The sequence below is a fragment of the Pantherophis guttatus genome, chromosome 13 (genome assembly GCF_059756535.1).
Source record: "Pantherophis guttatus breed Tessera chromosome 13, ASM5975653v1, whole genome shotgun sequence".
Lineage (NCBI taxonomy): Eukaryota > Metazoa > Chordata > Lepidosauria > Squamata > Colubridae > Pantherophis > Pantherophis guttatus.
In genome coordinates, this window is record NC_142075.1 from 20,573,583 (window position 1) to 20,593,023 (window position 19,441).

Sequence of the window (19,441 nt, forward strand, 5' to 3'; positions counted from 1 at the left end):
CTGTTTTCTCTCTAAGAAGTAAGAATCAATATCATCTCAATGAATGTTACTGAACCCATGACTGATACAGAAATGGCAGTGAGGCGATTAATAATCCTGTATGCAAATAACGGCAGTCTTCCTTGTGGTAGTAAATACTAACATCACAGAAAAGACCAAACTCTTCTCAGTTGGCTTTTTTTTTTTTTTTAATTTGATTTATATGCCGCCCTTCTCCGGAGACTCAGGGCGGCTTACAATGCGCTAAGCAATAGCCTTCATTCTTTTGTATATTTTATACAAAGTCAGCTTATTGCCCCCACAAACTGGGTCCTCATTTCACCTACCTTAGAAAGGATGGAAGGCTGAGTCAACCTTGAGCCTTGGAGAGATTCGAACCAGCAGGAAATTGCAGGCAGCTATGTTAATAACAGGGTGCACTAAACCACTGTACTATCAAGGCTCTGCAGTGCATTGGCCTCACATGCATTCATAACCTGTCAGAAAATTCCCAATTCAGGTGAAGAATGTTGAACACCAGCAACTACTAGTGATAATGGCTCATGCTGATGGGAAAAAGAGAAAAAAATGAGGTGGGGTGGCTGTATGTCCTTGACATGCTGAACAGGCCTTCAAAGGCATGTGGGGTGATGCTATGGAGTAGGACAGCCTGAAGCCCCAAATCATTTATGCTTCACCTACTTGAGGATCTACACCAGGCTTGAGCTGGCGCTGCTTCTCAATGGACCCCTCAGGAGGCAATGGGGTTGGCCTTCTAAGTTGCTTCAATGGGGTTGAATGACAACTTAATCAATTCCTTTTATCTCCTTGCGGTATGTATTTTGTTCTTAGCTGCCTTTGCCAGGGAAAAGGCAAAATATAAATGATCTCTGTTTCTTGTCCATTAATCCATCCATTAATCCATCCATCCAATCATCATTCACCCATCCAACCATTATATCCATCCATCCATCCAACCATTGTATCCATCCATCTATTCATCATCTATCCATCCATCCATCCTATCCATCCATCCATCCTATCCATCCAATCATCATTCACCCATCCAACCATCATATCTATCCATCCAACCATCATATCCATCCATCCACCCACCCACCCATCCATCCATCCAATCCATTCATCCATCCATCCATCCATCATATCCATCCAATCATCATTCACCCATCCAACCATTATATCCATCCATCCAACCATCATATCCATCCATCTATTCATCATCTATCTATCCATCCATCGATTGATCATATCTATCCAATCATCATTCACCCATCCAACCATCATATCCATCCACCCACCCACCCACCCATCCATCCATCCATCAATGCATCCATCCATCCATCCATCCATCCATCCATCAATCATATCCATCCAATCATCATTCACCCATCCAACCATTATATCCATCCATCCAATCATCATATCCATCCATCCACCCATCCAATCCATCCTCCTGGCATCAGATAGTTCAGCCAAACATTAGGTTTTCTTCCTTGTTTGGGAGCGAGATCTTTCCCACCTACCATTACCAACCCCTTATCTATGGCTCAAGTTGACTTAGGCTGTGTTGAACAAGAAAGAGGGAAAACCTCACAGGCTAAAAAGGATTTGCACGATGTTGGTAGGAGTTCATTCATATCGCCACAATGCAAATATAGACCTAAATGTAACGTAAATACAGGAAGGAGATAGTTGGCTTTATGGACAAACAGTGACCAGGGGATGAACTTTAGAAAGTTTCAATCTCCTTCCTGGACATTGTTGAAAGATAGTTCCAAGGTCCCCCAAATTCTCCTAAATTTTCCAAGTCTCGTCTTCACCCAAGACCAGGAGAGAGAGACAGAGAGAGAGAGAGAGAGAGAGAGAGAGAAAGAGGGAGAAGGGAGGGAGGGAGGAAGGGAGAGAGAGAGAGAGAAGGGAGGGAGGGAGGGAGAGAGAGAGAGAGGGGAGGGAGGGAGGGAGAGAGAGAGAGAGGGGAGGGAGGGGGAGAGAGAGAGGAGGGAGGGAGGGGGGAGAGAGAGGAAGGAGGGAGAGAGAGGAGGGAGGGAGGGAGGGGGGAGAGAGAGAGGAGGGAGGGAGGGAGAGAGAGAGAGGAGGGAGGGAGAGAGAGAGAGGAGGGAGGGAGGGAGAGGGAGAGGGAGAGGGAGAGGGAGAGGGAGAGAGAGAGAGAGAGAGAGAGAGAGAGAGAGAGAGAGAGAGAGAGAGAGAGGAGAGAGAGCTGAGTATGAATCCAGATCAAGTCCTATGCAGTGGTGAAATCCAAATTGTTTTACTACCGGTTCTGTGGGTGTGGCTTGGTGGGCGTGGTGTGGCTTGGTGGGCCTGGCTTGGTGGGCATGGCAGGGAAAGGATACTGCAAAATCCCCATTCCCATCCCACTCCTGGGGTAAGGATATTGCAAAATCTCCATTCCGACACCACTCTGGGGCCAGCCTGAGATGGTATTTGCTACTTCTCCGAACTGCTCAAAATTTCCACTACTGGTTCTTCAGAACCTGTCAGAACCTGCTGTATTTCACCCTTGGTCCTATGCCACCAGCTTGTAAGAACTGCCCCTTTCTCCAAAGACAAAAGCAGGATTTCTGGATTTCTTTCAATTGTGACTCCACGCTCCAGTTTCCAATGTGATGCTATGATCACGCATGTTCCTTTTTTGGCTATAAATCGCAGTGGAAGAGATCTTCCTGTTCCATCTTTGGATGACAAGCCAAGACACAAATCTTGTGTGTGAAAGCACCCAACCTCCCCTTCTCACTCCTCTAACCCTCCCCTCCCCTTGTGGATTCGAAAGGATTACTGAGAGCTGATCTGGTGTCTTTCTGCAGAGCTCAGAGTAGAACCAGCTCAACTGCGAGTTGCTGCGAACCAAGGGCTGTATTAGTCTAGACAATAATTATAGCTTTGCCTTCTTGCAAAGAGCCTCCAGGCTTATGAAGTGACTTAGTTCGGAGTCATCAAACTTGGCAATCAGCTGAAGAGGGAGCAGCTGACCTGAGCAAGAGCCCGCAGGAGGGATAGGGCAGATGTCCTTTGCCAGGGAAGAAACCAGTTTAAGGGGGGATTGGCCAAAGCTCCAGAAGTGTCAGATGCCACTTCTCACTTGCCTTTTGCTATTGCCCAGTGCCACACTGCCATGAACTCTAGGCGGACTGGATGGGAGGGGGGAGGATTCAGGGAAAACGAAAACTTAATTGCACCTCTCTGACATGTGGGTTCAAGGTCGACCGGCTGGGAATGGAATACAGCTGCATACCAACCTATTTGAAGCGACTGTTCCTAAAACATCTTCTTTGAACTTGATTGGACATTGGGGAGGGGCAGGGGTGGGTCCTACTAACCTTTACTACTGGTTCTCAACGGGGCCATGCGTGCGCTCTTCTGCACATGCTCAGAAGCTTCTGCACATGCACAGAAGCATTCTGATGATGTTGGGGTCGGTGGGCGGAGCCTCCCACTGGTTTTACCACTGGTTCTATAGAACCGGTGCGAACCAGGGGCAACCCACCACTGGGTGAAACGGGGGGGCAGAATAAGGAGGTACTCAAGGGAAGGGAAGTTAGACTTGGAGATTTTGGCCCACGGATTTCAGTTCTGGCTTTGCACTACTGTATTTCACTCGGCCTCTAGTAAACTATACCTTTCTCAACACACGGAGTTAAGGATCTTCCTTCTTAGAGGCTCAAACTGAGGAGGTTTGACAAGAGATTTCAAAGGAAGAATGTTGGAGAGTGTTTACTATTTCCTTGCTTTTGGGTAGAATGGATGAGTGATAAGATGGCCTAGTTTTTTTCCATCTCGGATGCTTGAGGAGATGCAGGAGAAGAACATTTCTAGCCCAAGCCTTTAACCACTACGGCAGGCTGGTTCTCATAATTGATTTAAACATGTATATCTTTGCATGACATTTGAGGATAGAGTTGAGGGGTTCAGTCCCTATAGCTCTCAATCTTCAGTGTAGTCCAGCATTTCTCAGTCTCTGGATTTCCTAGAGTTCCTTGGCCAGCATACTTGCCAAGGGCTGGACAAACAGCCAGCCAGATCTTCAAGTCTCTTTGGAATACCAGTAGAGTGGGTGACATTGGAGAGAACCTCAATCTGAAATGGTGTAGCAGGGGGTTGGACTAGAAGACCTCCAAGGTCCCTTCCAACTCTGTTATTCTATTCAATTCTATTCCCAACAGATGAAAAAAAAATTGGCTAGTAGATTGTACAAAATAACTGGAGACTCCTGGAATCCATTGTTAAACTAACAAAAAATTGATTCAAGAGAATATCTTTAAATTCTTTAATATAAGCACTGCATACATACATACATACAATTAATGCACTCCATCAGCTAAACCAAAGTGAACGAAACAAATCTTAAAGGAACCAACCAAGCTTTAAAAGACTCCACCAAGAAGAGTTTGCTCCATGAAGAGTTTGCTCCATAAAAAATTCTCTAATGTTTTAATTTCTACCACCTTCGGCGATAACAGCGGTCAAGTTCTAATCTACATTAGTAGCGACATTTTCTGAGTAGATGTTTGCATTCAACTTCAGTGTATAAACCCCTACTACTTCCTCAGCGTTTTATAGTGTGGAGATACAACAATGCATGCAACCTCCCCATTTTTTCTCCCTCCTTTCACAAAAAGAACCATTTGGAAAGGTAGAAGAGGAAAAAAAAAATTAGATCTACCGTAGCTTTTGATCTAAACAAGGTTAAACTTGGTTAGTATGTGAGTGGGAATCTGTAGAGTTGAAAAAACAATCCTCTGGAGTCAAACACTTTTAAGATGTGCCAAAAGTGCTTTTTCGAGAGGCAACTGAGCTTTCTTTGTTTTTCCTTGAAGAAGTTCCACTTCTTATCTAAGAAGTTTCTTGTTCAGGAGAAGTGAAGGAGCTTCTTGGATGAGAAGTGAAATGTCTTCAAAGCAAAACGAAGGAAGTCCAGTTGCCTCTTGAAAAAACACCTTTGGGATAACCATGAACCTGGATGACTAAGAATTTCCATAGACTTTAAGATATGTGGACCTCAAACTCCTAGAATTCCCCAACCAGCATGCTGGATATCCTTTATTTGACCCACCTTCTATATAGAATTTTCCACTCTATGTTTATCGTTATCTATTTATGCTGCCTACTTCTCTGTGGCCAATGTCACCTGTAAAATCAGAGCAACCTTTAACGTAAATCCAACAGGTTCACACATGTTACTGGAACTCAAGATTCAAGACACTGTTTAAGCTTACCCTGATAAACAGTGAGGTTAAATTGGGTTAAGGGAAGAATAACTCATCCCTGTCCAACTTTAGGGACTATAATTGTTGGAGTGAATTAAGGATTGTTGAATAAATAATTGACAGGGAGTGTTACAAAGCTGTAATCTAGGAAGTTTAGTCACCTGTTAATTCTGAGCCAGTCTGCACTTGTAACGAAAGGGCTGCCTTAGTGTCAATGATAGCATATCACTCTGTTTTGTAGTTTTCAGACAATTCTTTCAGGAGATGCAGACTTGAGACCTGCAGGCGCTGATCAAGCATGGGTTCCCGATTATCATTGTCAGCTGTGAGACCTCAATTAAAGTTCTCGACAGGACAAAAAGCATGGCTTTCTGAACATCTAAAAGATATCGTCCGAGACCTTGGTGAAAATAAGGCTGTTTCTCCCTCCTTCCCCGTTGAGAGAAAGAAAGGAACACAGCCAATGGTGACCTCTAATTATATACTCGCAAAGCACAACCGAGTCTTCGAAAGAGAATAACTAAAAATTCTCATAGTGATGTATAAAGTGAGTTTGGTCCCGCTTGTTGATTTTCTGACATGCTTTCTCCACGTTTTTGGTCATGCCAGGTGGGCCACAGCTAAAAACACCAATTTTCCGTACCTGGAAACAAAAAGCAAAAAAAAAAAGGGCTCAGAATCCCAGAGATGCAAAAGAAAATAAATGAGGGAAATAATTAAATTTTCCCCTGCTTCAACATCTAGACCAAACTTGGCACAGCTTTAATATAAGTGGATTTCAGCTCCCAGAATTCCTCAGCCATCATGTTGAAGTTGAAGTCCCAGAATTCCTCAGTCAACATGATGGCTGGGGAATTCTGGAAGATGAAGTCCACTCATATTAAAGTTGCTAAGTTTGAAAAACAGTGATCTAGATTAAGGGTCTCCAACCTTGGCAACTTTAAGACTTGTGGACTTCAACTCCCAGAGTTGAAATCCACAAGTCTTAAAGTTGCCAAGGTGGAGACCCCTGATCTAGAGGAGTAAGATGGAGGAGCAGCCTTGGGCTAAGGCAACAGTTATCCAAAGTTCCCATCACATTTCTCCTCTGTTTTTAGCTGTAAAGAGATGTGAAGATTCCCATGGCCTTCCTCCTCTGTGCAATGTCTTTCAAATAATTTGAGCTGGGTCAAGGAACCTTTGGAGGCTCCTTAAGAAGTTCATCTACATAGCTGAGAGTCCCTCTGATCCATGCATACATGTTCCTGCCTGCAACAGATCGTCACACGGAACCCACAGAAGTTCAGTCTTCACCTCCTTCCCCAACCTGCAAAGGTAGCCACTGACCTCAGGATGAACCTCTTGCAAGGAGCAGAAAAAGGGCACAAATGGCGGTCGTCCAAAGTGGGTGATGGAACGCAGGCCTGTGAACAAGCTCCGGTTGAGGACCTTCTGGAAGTGACGTTCACAGATGTACTGGAAAGAGATCAACCGATCATTAGAACAGATCTGTTGGGGATCTGGAGGACAAGGAACCTCTGTTCCATTGAGGGATCAACCACTAATCTGGTCACCATGAAGTTATCGATTCTCAGTGTGGAACTAGACTCATAGGTACTTTCAGAAACACTGGTCCCAGACTGAAAGTGAGGAGATCCAAAATTACTGGGAATGACTTGTTTAAAGGCACACAATAGTCATAATTAAGATCAAGATGAGTTGGACGCTTCCTCATCTGCCCAACCTTATCCCACCTTCATTTTTTAATTGCACCATTTTTAATGGCGCATACCCAATCCCTTTGGACCCATTGAAGAACTGGCAGACGCTCTTGGACAAAACTCAGTCTCTGTACTTTTTGCTGCTAACACTCCAGATTAATAGATGAGAACTTGACTTCTTGAATTTTATTTCTTGAAGGCGCCTCGATATAGAGCCCCAAGCAGGGGTGAAATCTACCGTATTTTTCGGAGTGTAAGGTGCACCTTTCCCCCCCTAAAAGGGGGTGAAAATTTAGGTGCGTCTTATACAACGAATGTAGCCCCGCCCACCCACTGGCCCCCCACCCTTTGGCCTCTGCCTCCCAGCAGTTACCTCCTTGCAAGCAAACAGCAAGAAAAAACAGTTCCTTTCAGCTTCAGCACAGCTTAATTAGCACAAGTTGATTGGATCGGCCTCCTGACTCTCAGCTGATTTGCTCTCAGCTGTTTTGCGCAGGGTTCTGCTGTTTACTGCAAGGAGGTAAATTGCTGGCGCAGATTTTTTTTCCCTTGTGCTAATCAAGCTATGCTGAAAATGAAACTGAAAGTAAAGCAGGCTGTTTGCTGTTTGCTGCAACGTTGCAAAATTAGGCAGAGGCAGAGGGAGATTTCTTTTTCTTCTTTTCCTCAGCAAAAAAGGTAGGTGCATCTTATACTCCGGTGTGTCTTATACTCCGAAAAATATGGTACTTACCTTCCCTATCAGTTTGGAAGTGCACATGCGGGTGTCAGGTGCTCACTTGGACCCTTTGCGCATGCGCAAACCCTTCTGTGCATGCGCAAAGGGTAAAAAACAGGTTACTTCCTGGTTAAAACCAGGAAGTAATGACAACCGGGCGGATGGGCGGAGCCTCACGCTGGCGCCGCTATCAGTTCTCTGAACCATCTGCCGCCGTTGCTACCAGTTCAGCCAAACCGGTCTGAACCAGTAGCATTTCACCCCTGGCCCCAAGTATATGGAGGGGGGGAGGACAGACTTACTAGCATGGTGGTACGCAGATCGAACTTCTCAGCCAGCTGGGTGATGTAGATGTGGACAGAGACCAAGTCACAATGATCGTTCTCCTCCACTTCCCGGATAATGTCGGCCACCCACTCAAACTGCCGCTGTGTCCGGGTTACCCAAATGAAGTAGATCTGAGAAAAACAAGAAAAAGGCCGAAAGCTCCTTATAATTTTTCAATAGTGGAATTGTCCTTCCCATGTTTTGTATCAAAATTTGAATTCTATGTTTTTAAAAAATCCCATGAAACCGTACACTCATTTCCACGTGCAACATTTCTAATATATCCCCCTATGTATATCCTTTTGCCCAGAGTGTCCATGTTTGTAAACAATTGTCTCTAATATAACTTCTGCAGGTTATTTTGACATTAAACCTTATTTTAGGGTGTGCTCTTTCCTCTAATGCAAATGTTTTTCAACTTTGGCATGCTGACTGGGGAATTCTAGGGCTTAAAGTCCATGCATCTTAAGGTTGCTAAGATTGAGAAACAGCACACCAGTGTTTGCTTTTTTGTATTCCCCCCCCCCAAAATTGAAGAATTGTCGAAAAGTGGAAATACCACATAGGTAAATTTTAGTTCAGATGTATGAGCCCGTCTTTCCCCATCTGTGTCAGGAGGGATGCAGTGGCTCACTGGCTAAGACGCTGAACTTGTCAATTGAAAGGTCGGCAGTTCAGCAGTTCGAATCCCTAGTGCCACATAACGGGGTGAGCCCCCGTTACTTGTCCCAGCTTCTGCCAACCTAGCAGTTCGAAAGCAGGTAAAAAATGCAAGTAGAAAAATAGGAACCACCTTTGGTGGGAAGGTAACAGCGTTCCGTGCGCCTTTGGCATTGAGTCATGCCGGCCGCATGACCACGGAGACATCTTCGGACAGTGCTAGCTCTTCGGCTTTGAAACGGAGATGAGCACCGCCCCCTAGAGTCGGGAACGACTAGCACATATGTGTCAGGAAATGTGGAATGAAGCACATATGGCAAAGTCTACAACTCCACTGTCTGCTTTAAGTAGCGCAATTCATCGTTAAAGAAGTCCTACCACCTGATGTTAACACAAACACTGATGCCATCGCATGTGAGTGGTGTACAGCAGCCCCACCATCTGTTCATCCAGTCTCACCTTCTTGCACAGGATTCTGGAGCCAACTGAAGACTTGAAGACAAGGTCCTTAAGGATGGAGGCAAAGGGGGTCACTCCAATGCCACCGCCCACCAGGACCGACACTTCAAATTTGTTCCATTCCTGGTGTCCCTCTCCAAATGGGCCATCAAGATAGAGCTACAAAGAAACGGGGGTAAAGAATGAAGTTTGTTGGCTTGGACAATGGAGTTCAGATGGTTTCCATTGAGTACAGCAAGGATTGGATTCTATACTTTTACGAACTATTTACAGGGGGGATTGGAAGAAAAGCAATCTTAGTGTTGGAACCAGAAAAGTTGGTTGATGTTGATCAGCCATATTTGTTGGCCGTGTGTCCTCTAGTAACATCTACACCAGGAGAAAAGCAAGGCAAGACAAAATCCAGTTTTACCTTGGGATATTTGCCAATTTCCGCGAGGCTTTCTTGCGAGTAGAGTTCCCGCAGGCGAGTTGTCCAAGGTCCAGCTGCTCGGATGTGCAGAGTTAGCAGGTCTTCATGGGGAGCAGATGTCAGAGTGAAAGGATGGTACTCGTTGGTCCCCAGGGACAAACATGCAATCCGTACCCATTGTCCAGACCTGTAGTCAAAGTCCTGGGGTCTCTGGAACTGCAGGTTGGTGACCCCTGAATCAAGAAAAAAAAATTCCTAAAGATTCACTATGAAAGGTCAAGTCAACAATGCTATCTACAATGATCTGGGTACGAGCAAGTTTCAGAGAAGGCAGACCTACACTGGAGGATTATCTTTGAGAAGCTAGAAACAGTAAAGACTATGTTGGACCAGCAAGATACTTCTCCAGGTCATATGTGGCCTCCAGAACCTAGCGAGTCTCTTTAGATATCAACTTTCTTCAATGGGTATCCTTTAGATCAGGGGTCTCCAACCTTGGCAACTTTAAGACTTGTGGACTTCATTCCCAGAATTCCTTCAGCTGGCAGAATTCCTCAGCCAGCAAAGCTTTGCTGGCTGAGGAATTCTGGGAGTTGAAGTCCACAAGTCTTAAAATTGCCAAGGTTGGAGAGCCCTGCTTTAGATACATTGCCTTCAACTTTCATAATCTCCCAGGCTGAAAGACCATTCATAAGAATTCTGGAGGTCGAAGTCCACACGTTGGAAGGGTTGAGGAGGAAGGAGCATGCAGGACAGCAAAATTACCTGAAGGGAGCAGCTCAGCCTTAATGACGCTGATTTCCACCTTCTTCCTGCTAAGGCTGATGAGTTTATCTGTGACATAGAAGAGCGCTGGGACAATGAAGTAAATATGAAAACGGGGCTGTTGGATCAGAGCGTAGCTGCCATGAATGACCACCTGGGAATATATTACACATCTTTTTAGTCCATGATAATGAATCAAAAGGAGAAAATTCTTCTCTGATGGTGTAGACTCACCAAGAGTGAAAGCATCTAAAGATAGTTTGGAAGTCCTCAGGATCCCATAAACTTGCCTCAACTGAGCTCCTACCAGTAGTTACCCCCCCAATCAATAATAGTAAATCAATAATAGTAAAACACTTTCAATTTTAATTCTTTTTCAACTCTATCAGGAGATTATGCTCTTTTTGTGTAGAAAATCCTATGTCAGCATTCGAAGCCATATTAGGCCGGAAGCTTCCATGCTGCCACCTTCTCCTGTGTGGGAAAGTAGGAAGGGGGACTTAGTAGAGGGACTGCCTGTAGACATCATAGCATTCTTCCTCTCGGTCAAGGTGAGGGCGATCCTGCATCTGGAGAAGGAGTGGTTGGAGTGCTGTCTCGAGATGGGATGGCGGTTGATTGGAGTATGTAATCGACTGAGGAGTGAGGGGATGGTTTTGGGGGTTTTGATTTACTGAGGGAAAACCTGGACCTCTCAGATTCGGGTTTTCCCAGATGGGCCAGTTTACCTATTCTAGTAAATAGAACTTTGAAAAATGCTTGCTTCAGATTCTTTACTTGGAGTTGGGATTTTTCTGGAACGCTGACATCCTACTATTAAACTCTCATCCCTCTTCATATATAGTATGAAGATAGTATCTATCAAGGGTCTCCAAACTTGGCAACTTTAAGACTTGTGGATTTCAACTCCCAGCAAGGCCTGCTGACGAATTCTGGGATTTGAAGTCCACAAGTCTTAAAGTTGCCAGGTTTGGAGGTGCCTGGTATATATGAATGGTATGAATCTTCCTTCATCCATGGATGATTTTTATTTCTGAATCATCGTAGGCTGTAATGGTCGCTTACCAGAATGTAGAGAACCACATAGAGATGATGGGTGATCCAGAATCCTTGAAAACTGATTCGTCGGAAATAATGAGTGGCAAATACATACATGATCGCAAGGATGACCAGTAATAGCACTCCGGTCATGCCTGCAGAAGACCAGGAGAAGACAAGGGAATGTCAACTGAAGAATGGGAACACGTGATGTTGTCTTGCTTCACCATTATCTCCACCTGCTTCAGAGGTGGACAACCTGAAGCTTTCTATTTAGGTCAAGTGATGACACAACATAGCACAAACAGCACAAATATTTCGTTTGCGTCATTTGGGCCACGATGTCCTGCTCCTTATGTCATCATTATGATACAATCACAGCTTTTAATAGATGCCAATGCTTGAAGTTCCAATGTTCTGTTCTACCCAACGTCACTTCTTCAGAACCGAGCTGAGACCGCACTCAAAGGCTAGGGTAAACTCTAAAGTAAGCTTAATGCACTAAACAATTTCCCAGATTGTCATCTACCCAACCCCCCCAAATGTTAACTGCAATCTGATCACCAAAAGCCTTTGATATTTGAACTTTACCTGGTACCGTCTCAAAAAACCACCAGTAGTATTTGGGAGGAAATTGTGATCTGGAAAGAAAAACAAAACAGGGGCAATTCTCAGTAGAACAACTCACAATGCAACCTGGTTCATACATTTGTGCTAAGCCAGGGGTCTAAACACAGCAACTTTAAGACTGATGGACATCCGCTAGCTGGGGAATTCTGGGAGTTGAAGTCCACGTCTTAAAAGTTTCCAAGTTTGGAGACTCCTGTGTTAAGCCATAGTTGATTGAACGCTGGATATTTCTGAATAATATAAATTGGCTGAATTTACCGAACCCACCACTGCCTGTACAACTGCTACGCTACTTCCAAACTACATGGAGTTTCTTCTAAATTAAGAGTTTCCATTCTTTCTCCAGCCACCTGGAGGTTAAGAGTATTTTTGGAGTATAAATTACAGTATGTTTTGGAGTTTAAGATGCACTCCCCCACCTAAAAGTGGGTGAAAATTTTGGTGCATCTTATAGATCAAATATGGGCCAGTTTTTGGCCTCTGGAACCCTTCGCACATCGTGTTTTCGTCCTCCTCGGCCCCCAGAAGCATTCTGCGGTGCTCCACGTGTCCCATTTTGCCAAAAATGGACCGGTTTTTGCCAAAAAATGAGCTTGTTTTTGGCTTGGGGGCCGGGGAGGGCGAAAACGAGATGCGCAGAGGCCAAAAACTATTTTTTCTTGTTTTCCTCCCCCAAATCTAGCATCTTACAGTCTGGTGCCTCTTGTAGTCTGCAAAATATGGTAATTCTTTGCATTCTTACGTTCATAAAGGAACACTCTCTACTCACCCATCATTCGTAAATACGTGTGAGAAAAGACACGACAAAATGCTGAGAGGAGTCACGGAAAAGATGTAGACATTCACAATATGGCCCAGAGTATGCAAAACTGCAAGAAACACAAGACGATGAGGTTAGGTATCCATGTCACCAGGTTTAATTGCAATTTCGCATCTCTTATAACTACAGTATAAACATTTCCTGTCATGGAATGCCGCCGAACAATAAATAGCAGTGTGACTTAGTAGTAGGAACCCAAGCTGTTAAACCCAGCTTTGAACTGGGCAAAGTTCAAGAGTTACAAAAATACAAATATTCTGTGCCCATCTTGGTGTTTGCGTTACGTTTGTAATTTCCTTGATGTGAGTTTTTTAAAAGACTGAGCAATCTTGATTGGCACGAGGAAGTGTTAGGCGGTGCCTTTTGGGATCGGATTGCTAGAAAATCCCCTCAATTGAAACACCAGATTTTTCTGGAGTTGATTTCCGCTACTGTTGCCAATTATTTCCCTTGCACATTTGCTGGGTCACGCATGGCCAAAATTCATGCAAGTTGCAGCAGTGAGAAATTAAGAGAGAATTTGTTTTTTTAAAAAATGTTTCATCTCCATCACGCTGTCCACAGAAAACTAAGCAGTGTTCTCCAGGTAGTCCTTGACTTGCAACGATTTGTTCAGCGACCGTCCAAAGTTACAACCACACTGAAAATAGAGACTTGGGATGAGTCCTTGACTTATGACCGTTGGCGCATGGCCACGGTCTTGTGATCAAAATCTGGATGCTTGGCAACAGGAATGTATTGACCAGAGGTCTTCAAACTTGGCAGCTTTAAGACTTGTGGACTTCAACTTCCAGAATGCTGGGAGTTGAAGTCCACAAGTCTTAAAGCTGCCAAGTTAGGTACCCCTGGTATTGGACCATGGTTACAGCATCCTCGGATCATGTGATTCGCTTAAGAACAACAGTGATTTGCTTCTGCAACCCTGGCAACAAATGTTGTACAGTTGGGTGTGACTCACTTAACTTAGCAATGGAAATTCTGGTTCCCCACTGTAGTTGTAAATTGAGGACTACTTCCAATTCAGAGAGTTTCTAAGGTTTCTGATTTCAGCAATTACTAAACCATTCTATTCCAAGTCAGATCCAATTGTCGGCTTGTACCACAAACTGTTTCAAAGGATCGCAACATTCTAGCTCAGCTAGTCAAAGATTCAATCTGTTTCCGTCTGTTTAGATCTACCTGAGAAGATCAAAGCTCCAGTTGCGATCCATCGGTGGAAATCCACGGCCGAATCAAAAGGGATGTAGCGATTGAAGAACGTTTCTCGCAGGAACGTGATGAGGTTCCGGCACATGGTGAGTAAGATGAAGGAGTACATGAAGGAGATGCTGGCGCCAGCCCCCCGAGAGATCAGGATACCCACAAAAGTGGTGTCAGCAATTCCGGTGGGCGGAGATGCAAATCCATAATCTGCAAAGCAAACGGATTGAGCGAGTCCCAGAGGCTGAGATTGTGACCAAACCCTTCATTAACTGGGTTACTCTACTTTTTTTTCTGGGCTGAGACCTGTTTGTGTCCTTCCGGTGGTGTCCTGCAGACCAAGCCATGCCCCCAAAAGGAGACAGACTCAGAATAAACTCAATGGGAGCAGGTTACAACCCAACTGGATTCAATGCTATGTCTGTTTCAATGGGAGGATTTGGAAATTAAATGGAGGAGGCACCATTCATGAGATTCCTCCATGTTCACCACGTCTATCCAATGAAAATAACCATCCAGAAGACACTTTGGGAGAAGCTCTCGGCAAAGCTTTGGAGGAAGTCCACCCACAGGTCTGCAGCCTCAAGATATATCTGCCTTTCCATAAGTGCATCTCACCTCCAACATGCTCAGATGATAAACACGCTTGCATGCCCCATACGAGGCAATGCAATGCAACATCAAAGGGGTCCAAGGCACTAGGGAACACATAGTAACATGTACAGATTTGGAGCTCCCCTCCAGATCTCTACCTATGTGTCCAATGGAGGGGGGAGGGGTTAGGTTACAGTATAAGATTGCAAGGAAGATACTCAGGTCTTCAATGGTTCAACCACAGCCTTGCCAGTAATGTTACGAACCATCTCCTACAGATCTGAGTCACTAAAGCAGCCACTATAAAAGCCATACCAGGAAGTTTGGCAACAAACTTCCCTTGTTAACCACTAATGCAGCTCTACTTGCAGCGGGAGTGTCTTGCTTTACACCGGCGTTAGTCTGGGCTGCAAGGAGATACGTACGTGGTATGCTTAGTGGTGGCTGCCACTGGTTGCCCTCCCTGGAGACGGGCGCCTCTCCTTCCTCATGGCATGAGGAAGCGGAGTTCTGAATCAAGTTAGCCGCCTCAGCTCTTGAGCTGTGCAGCCGGTTCGGTGGTGCTAAGTAGGCTGGTAACTCACAGTATGCCCTTTCTACAAAGACGCCAGCGGTGATGGCCGAGAATATCACCACGCAGATAATGTGGCGCCGGAAGTTCTCAATGAACCGCTTGAATTGCTGGATCTTCTGGTGGACTTTGTTCCTCTGGTACCGCTCCCTCCGTGCCTCCGTGTAGAGATGAGGTTCTGGGAAGGCCAATCTGGAAAATGGGAAATCATAGCTCAGGAAAATCTTGAATTCTGATCTTCCAACTTCAAACAATACTAGTCTCATTTCATGAGGACCCAGATTGTGGGGGCAATAAGCTGACTTTGTATAAAAAAGAACACCGCTTGGGGGGGGCGAAAGCCCTACTAAGCAGGTATATACAAAAGTATGAAGGCTATTGCTTAAGGCATTGTAAGCCGCCCTGAGTCTCCGGAGAAGGACGGCATATAAATCGAACCAATCAATCAATCAATCAATCAATCAATCAATCAATCAATCAATATTCCTTTTACATTTTTCCCTTAATTCATTTAAGCATAAATAACATTTCTTCTCACCTTGTGTTTATTATCCCTTAGTAAATGTTGCCATTCAATATTTTAAAAATCACTTATGATTCCACCATAACATCAATATTGCAAATGTATAGGATTACTAATAACACCAAATATTAACAATATTCAATCCATCACGGGAGTATATCTCAAAGTGCCCACCATTTCTAATCCTTAATATTTTAAATTCACAATATCTTTTAACACACTGTTAATATTAGTACTTCAGTTAAATTGTCAAGTCTTAAATCACCAGGAACAAAAGCATTTTTGAGCACATGCAAAACTTAAGGATTTACCAACTTGGTTTTGCTTTCCTCCCATAAATGCTCTCCTAGTATTTGAAGAATGATAGCAGGAATTGGGTATGTCTCTTTTAATGAAAAGAAGGACTAGGGGAGACATGATGGCAATGTCCCAATGTCTAAGTGGCTGCCACAAAGAAGAGGGAGTCAAGCTATTCTCCAAAGCACCTGAAGGCAGGACAAGAAACAACGGATGGAAGCTAATCAAGGAGAGAAGCAACCTGGAATTAAGGAGAAACTTCCTAACAGGGAGAACAATTAATCAGTGGAACAACTTGCCTCCAGAAGTGGTGATGCTCCATCACTGGAGGCTTTTAAGGATTTATCTGGAATGCTATAGGTCTCCTGCTGAAGATATACTGAACTATATGACTTCCAAGCCAGGTCTCTTCTAATTCTGTTATACATTGATAATTCCTTCCATCATAGCAACTTGATTTGGTCTGGAAAAGCCAACCCAGTTGCTTCTACCTGAGTGTCCTACACCTCTGGTTCTTAACTTGGGCTGGAATATCCAGAGGTATTTGAGCCTACGGAGGCCATCCTGGAAGCCTGAATTTCCACTGCTCTCATGCCAGTGGCATCGCTCTCATGGACTTTGCTGCTATAAAGACAACAGTGATGCTTGGATTTCTTTGAAAGACCGTTTTTGCTATGTTGCCTGGAAACTAACCACATAGTAAACAAATCAACAACAGAATGGGCTATTTATAATGTGTACAATGGTGATCATGAAGGTTGGGTCAGACAACCTTTGCTGATAGTTGGCCTCATTGATACCCAGAGTCACTTGATAGTAAGAAGGGTGGCGTATAAATTTAACAATCATCAATCAAGCCATAAAACATACAAGAGTAAAGCTGCAGAGATAGCTAGTTGAAGGGTGTTTACACTTCTGCGGAACTGACAGTTGTTTAAGTTCTGAATCTGTACACTGGAGTTGAATTACGGAGATGAACTAGGCAACAGAAAGAAAATTTGAAGTTCTCCAGACTCCTGAATCCCTTGTAGCTTCTAGCTCGGTTTCCTTCTGAAGTGCCTGATTCTGCTATGGTGACAAAATGACTTGCAGCAAGAGAAGAGGGATGGCCACAGATCTTCATAAATACGATGAATTACGAGTCCACAACCTCTTATGAATATGATTCCTCCTATATAACTGCTTGTCTTCTTATACAGATACTGTCAGTGTTCCAAGTAATGCACCCATAGAAAGAAGAACTCTGTAATTTTGTTGCTTATATCCTTACGATTTATATTGATATTGTTTCCTGATTGCTTATTTGTACCCTATGACTATCATTAAGTGTTGTACCTTATGATTCTTGACGAACATATCTTTTCTTTTATGTACACCGAGAGCATATGCACCAAGGCAAATTCCTTGTGTGTCCAATCACACTTGGCCAATAAAGAATTCTATTCTATTCTATTCTATTCTATTCTATTCTATTCTATTCTATTCTATTCTATTCTATTCTATTCTATTCTATTCTGAGGCAGGTAGATTCCTCAAAGAATAATTTATTGGATACATCATATTGGCACAACTGCTGAAAACCGACTCTGAGAGTTCCTGCGGTTTTCAACCAGTTAAAAGTGAAAGTTCCCCCTTTCCCACAAGTCATCCATCACATTGTCCAATAGAGGTGCTGACTGGTTGCTCGGTTACTTTCTCCTCCTCCTCCTCCTCCTCCTCCTTCCAGCCTTCCTTGGTTCTCACAGGAAACTTTTTTGTTTTGGTTACAAACCGCCAGCTATCTATTTTCCTTCCCCTCTCCCATCCAGTGGCAACCCTGAAGCCGTAAAGATGTCCTCAGCCAGGTTGGCTTCAGGGTTGACAGGTAACTTTTACAGGAACAGAGATGAAGGTGCCAAAAAAATGGGATTACCTGTGATCTGCCCTTGAGTTTCCCAGAAACATCTATCGTGCATTAGCCTAAACGCTTGGATCTGATCCAGCATGGCTTCTGCATAAGAAATGGTGCCATTCCTACCTAAACTCTACACAGATATTATTTCAATGCCTCCAACCCTTACCTGATCCCTCGTCAATGTCCCTCTTATGTTCAGAGAAGGTGGTAGGTTGAAGATGGACAGTTCATCGTCCGTGTTTAGAATGAGTGACACATTTCACAGACTTACTTTTTCCCCTGCCTTTTCCGCAAGTCGTGTCCTATTCCTTCGCCAGGTAGCCAGTCTGAACCCAGGATTAGGGGGTTCGCTCGAGTTAGGAGAAAACTGCAAGGGAGCAGATCATCAGCTTTTAAATAGGACACTCGGTCTACGATGCTGGAAGCGAGCAAGGTGCCTTGAGGGTTTGATCGTACTTTTAACTCTAAAATCATCATGAAAAATGCCAGCTGATCCTTTCTTTCAAAAGTTTTGGCATTAAATTTTCTCTGGAGTTGGCTTCCAGTCAGCCCCAATCTCAAGGGTGGAGCGCAAATTTGACGTTACTGTCTACATTTCAGTGGGGAAAAAAACCCTCCTTTTCGTAGGAATGTTTTTCCCACCAAAACTCTACCTGGGTTATTTTAAAGATAGGGTCCAGTCCTAATCAGGGCCGGATTTTCCTATAGGCTAACTAGGCTTCAGCCTAGGGCCTCAAGATCAAGAGGGGCCTACATTCAAATTGTTAGCAAAATTAAAATTACACTTTCACTATAGGTGAAAGGGCCTCATAAGTGGAATAGCCTAGGGCCTCTTTTCATCTAAATCCGGCCCTGGTCCTAATAATTCATTTTACTCTGGTTTAGCATCTTGCATTTGGGACTGTGTGTACCCCATTAAAACCTGAGTTACTGTAAGTCATTTTGAATGATGCCATTTCAAGTTACATCAAGCTATCTAAAGATTATGGCACATATCCACCAAGTAGAATACCCAAGTCCGGGCAAAGTATTTTGGCATCTGAGGCATTTTTTTTCCTCTCTGGCAGGACAAATACAAAATTTCTCAAGCCTGTCTTTGCATGTTACAATCCTCTGCCTGAACCACCTATTTTTCTGAACCCAACGATAGGGCCGGCTGAAAGTAGATTTCACTAAGTTTAGAAGTTATTCTCTAGGAAGAAGAGAAACTCACAGAAGGAAAATTGTGGGTATGAAACCTTCCCTCCTGATGTCTTATTTCTGCAGGTGGAAGTAACAATCATGAGACTTCACAAGTGATTCTTCATGAGGTTTTCAGAATTGGTTGCCTTTCACAATTAAAAGGCGGAAGAACTTGATGGGTTTGTTGAAAAAGTTGAAAAACTTTTAGGAAAAGTTATCGCGTGGGACATTCAGAGCACCCTTAATGTTTAAGCTTCTAGCTGTACTACTATAGTATTTAAACCTTTTTACACTTAGGTAAAGGTAAAGGTTCCCAGTATTGAAAAGGAAATATTTATTTCCTTTTCATTACTGGTTATTTGGTGATCCCAAGGATTGGGCAGAGTATGGGAACCGTAAACATGCCACAAATCTTTGCAAAGAAAC

At 43.9% G+C, this 19,441-nt stretch overlaps 1 protein-coding gene across 2 annotated transcripts in view; it reads right to left on the minus strand.

Annotated features, from left to right (window-relative positions):
• Positions 1-4,271: 4,271 nt before the first annotated feature.
• Positions 4,272-19,441, minus strand: part of DUOX2 (dual oxidase 2) — a 44,947-nt gene continuing 29,777 nt past the window's right edge. For both annotated transcript variants that reach the window (XM_034432595.3, XM_034432596.3), the window contains exons 23-34: positions 18,105-18,200; positions 15,133-15,311; positions 13,934-14,164; positions 12,704-12,803; positions 11,896-11,945; positions 11,332-11,459; positions 10,267-10,420; positions 9,502-9,734; positions 9,090-9,248; positions 7,946-8,101; positions 6,552-6,680; positions 4,272-5,868 (exon numbers count right to left, since the gene is read on the minus strand). In XM_034432595.3, coding sequence (XP_034288486.2) covers positions 5,746-5,868; positions 6,552-6,680; positions 7,946-8,101; positions 9,090-9,248; positions 9,502-9,734; positions 10,267-10,420; positions 11,332-11,459; positions 11,896-11,945; positions 12,704-12,803; positions 13,934-14,164; positions 15,133-15,311; positions 18,105-18,200 — 1,738 coding nt within the window. In that variant the 3' untranslated portion in view covers positions 4,272-5,745. The remainder of the gene's footprint in view (positions 5,869-6,551; positions 6,681-7,945; positions 8,102-9,089; positions 9,249-9,501; positions 9,735-10,266; positions 10,421-11,331; positions 11,460-11,895; positions 11,946-12,703; positions 12,804-13,933; positions 14,165-15,132; positions 15,312-18,104; positions 18,201-19,441) is intronic.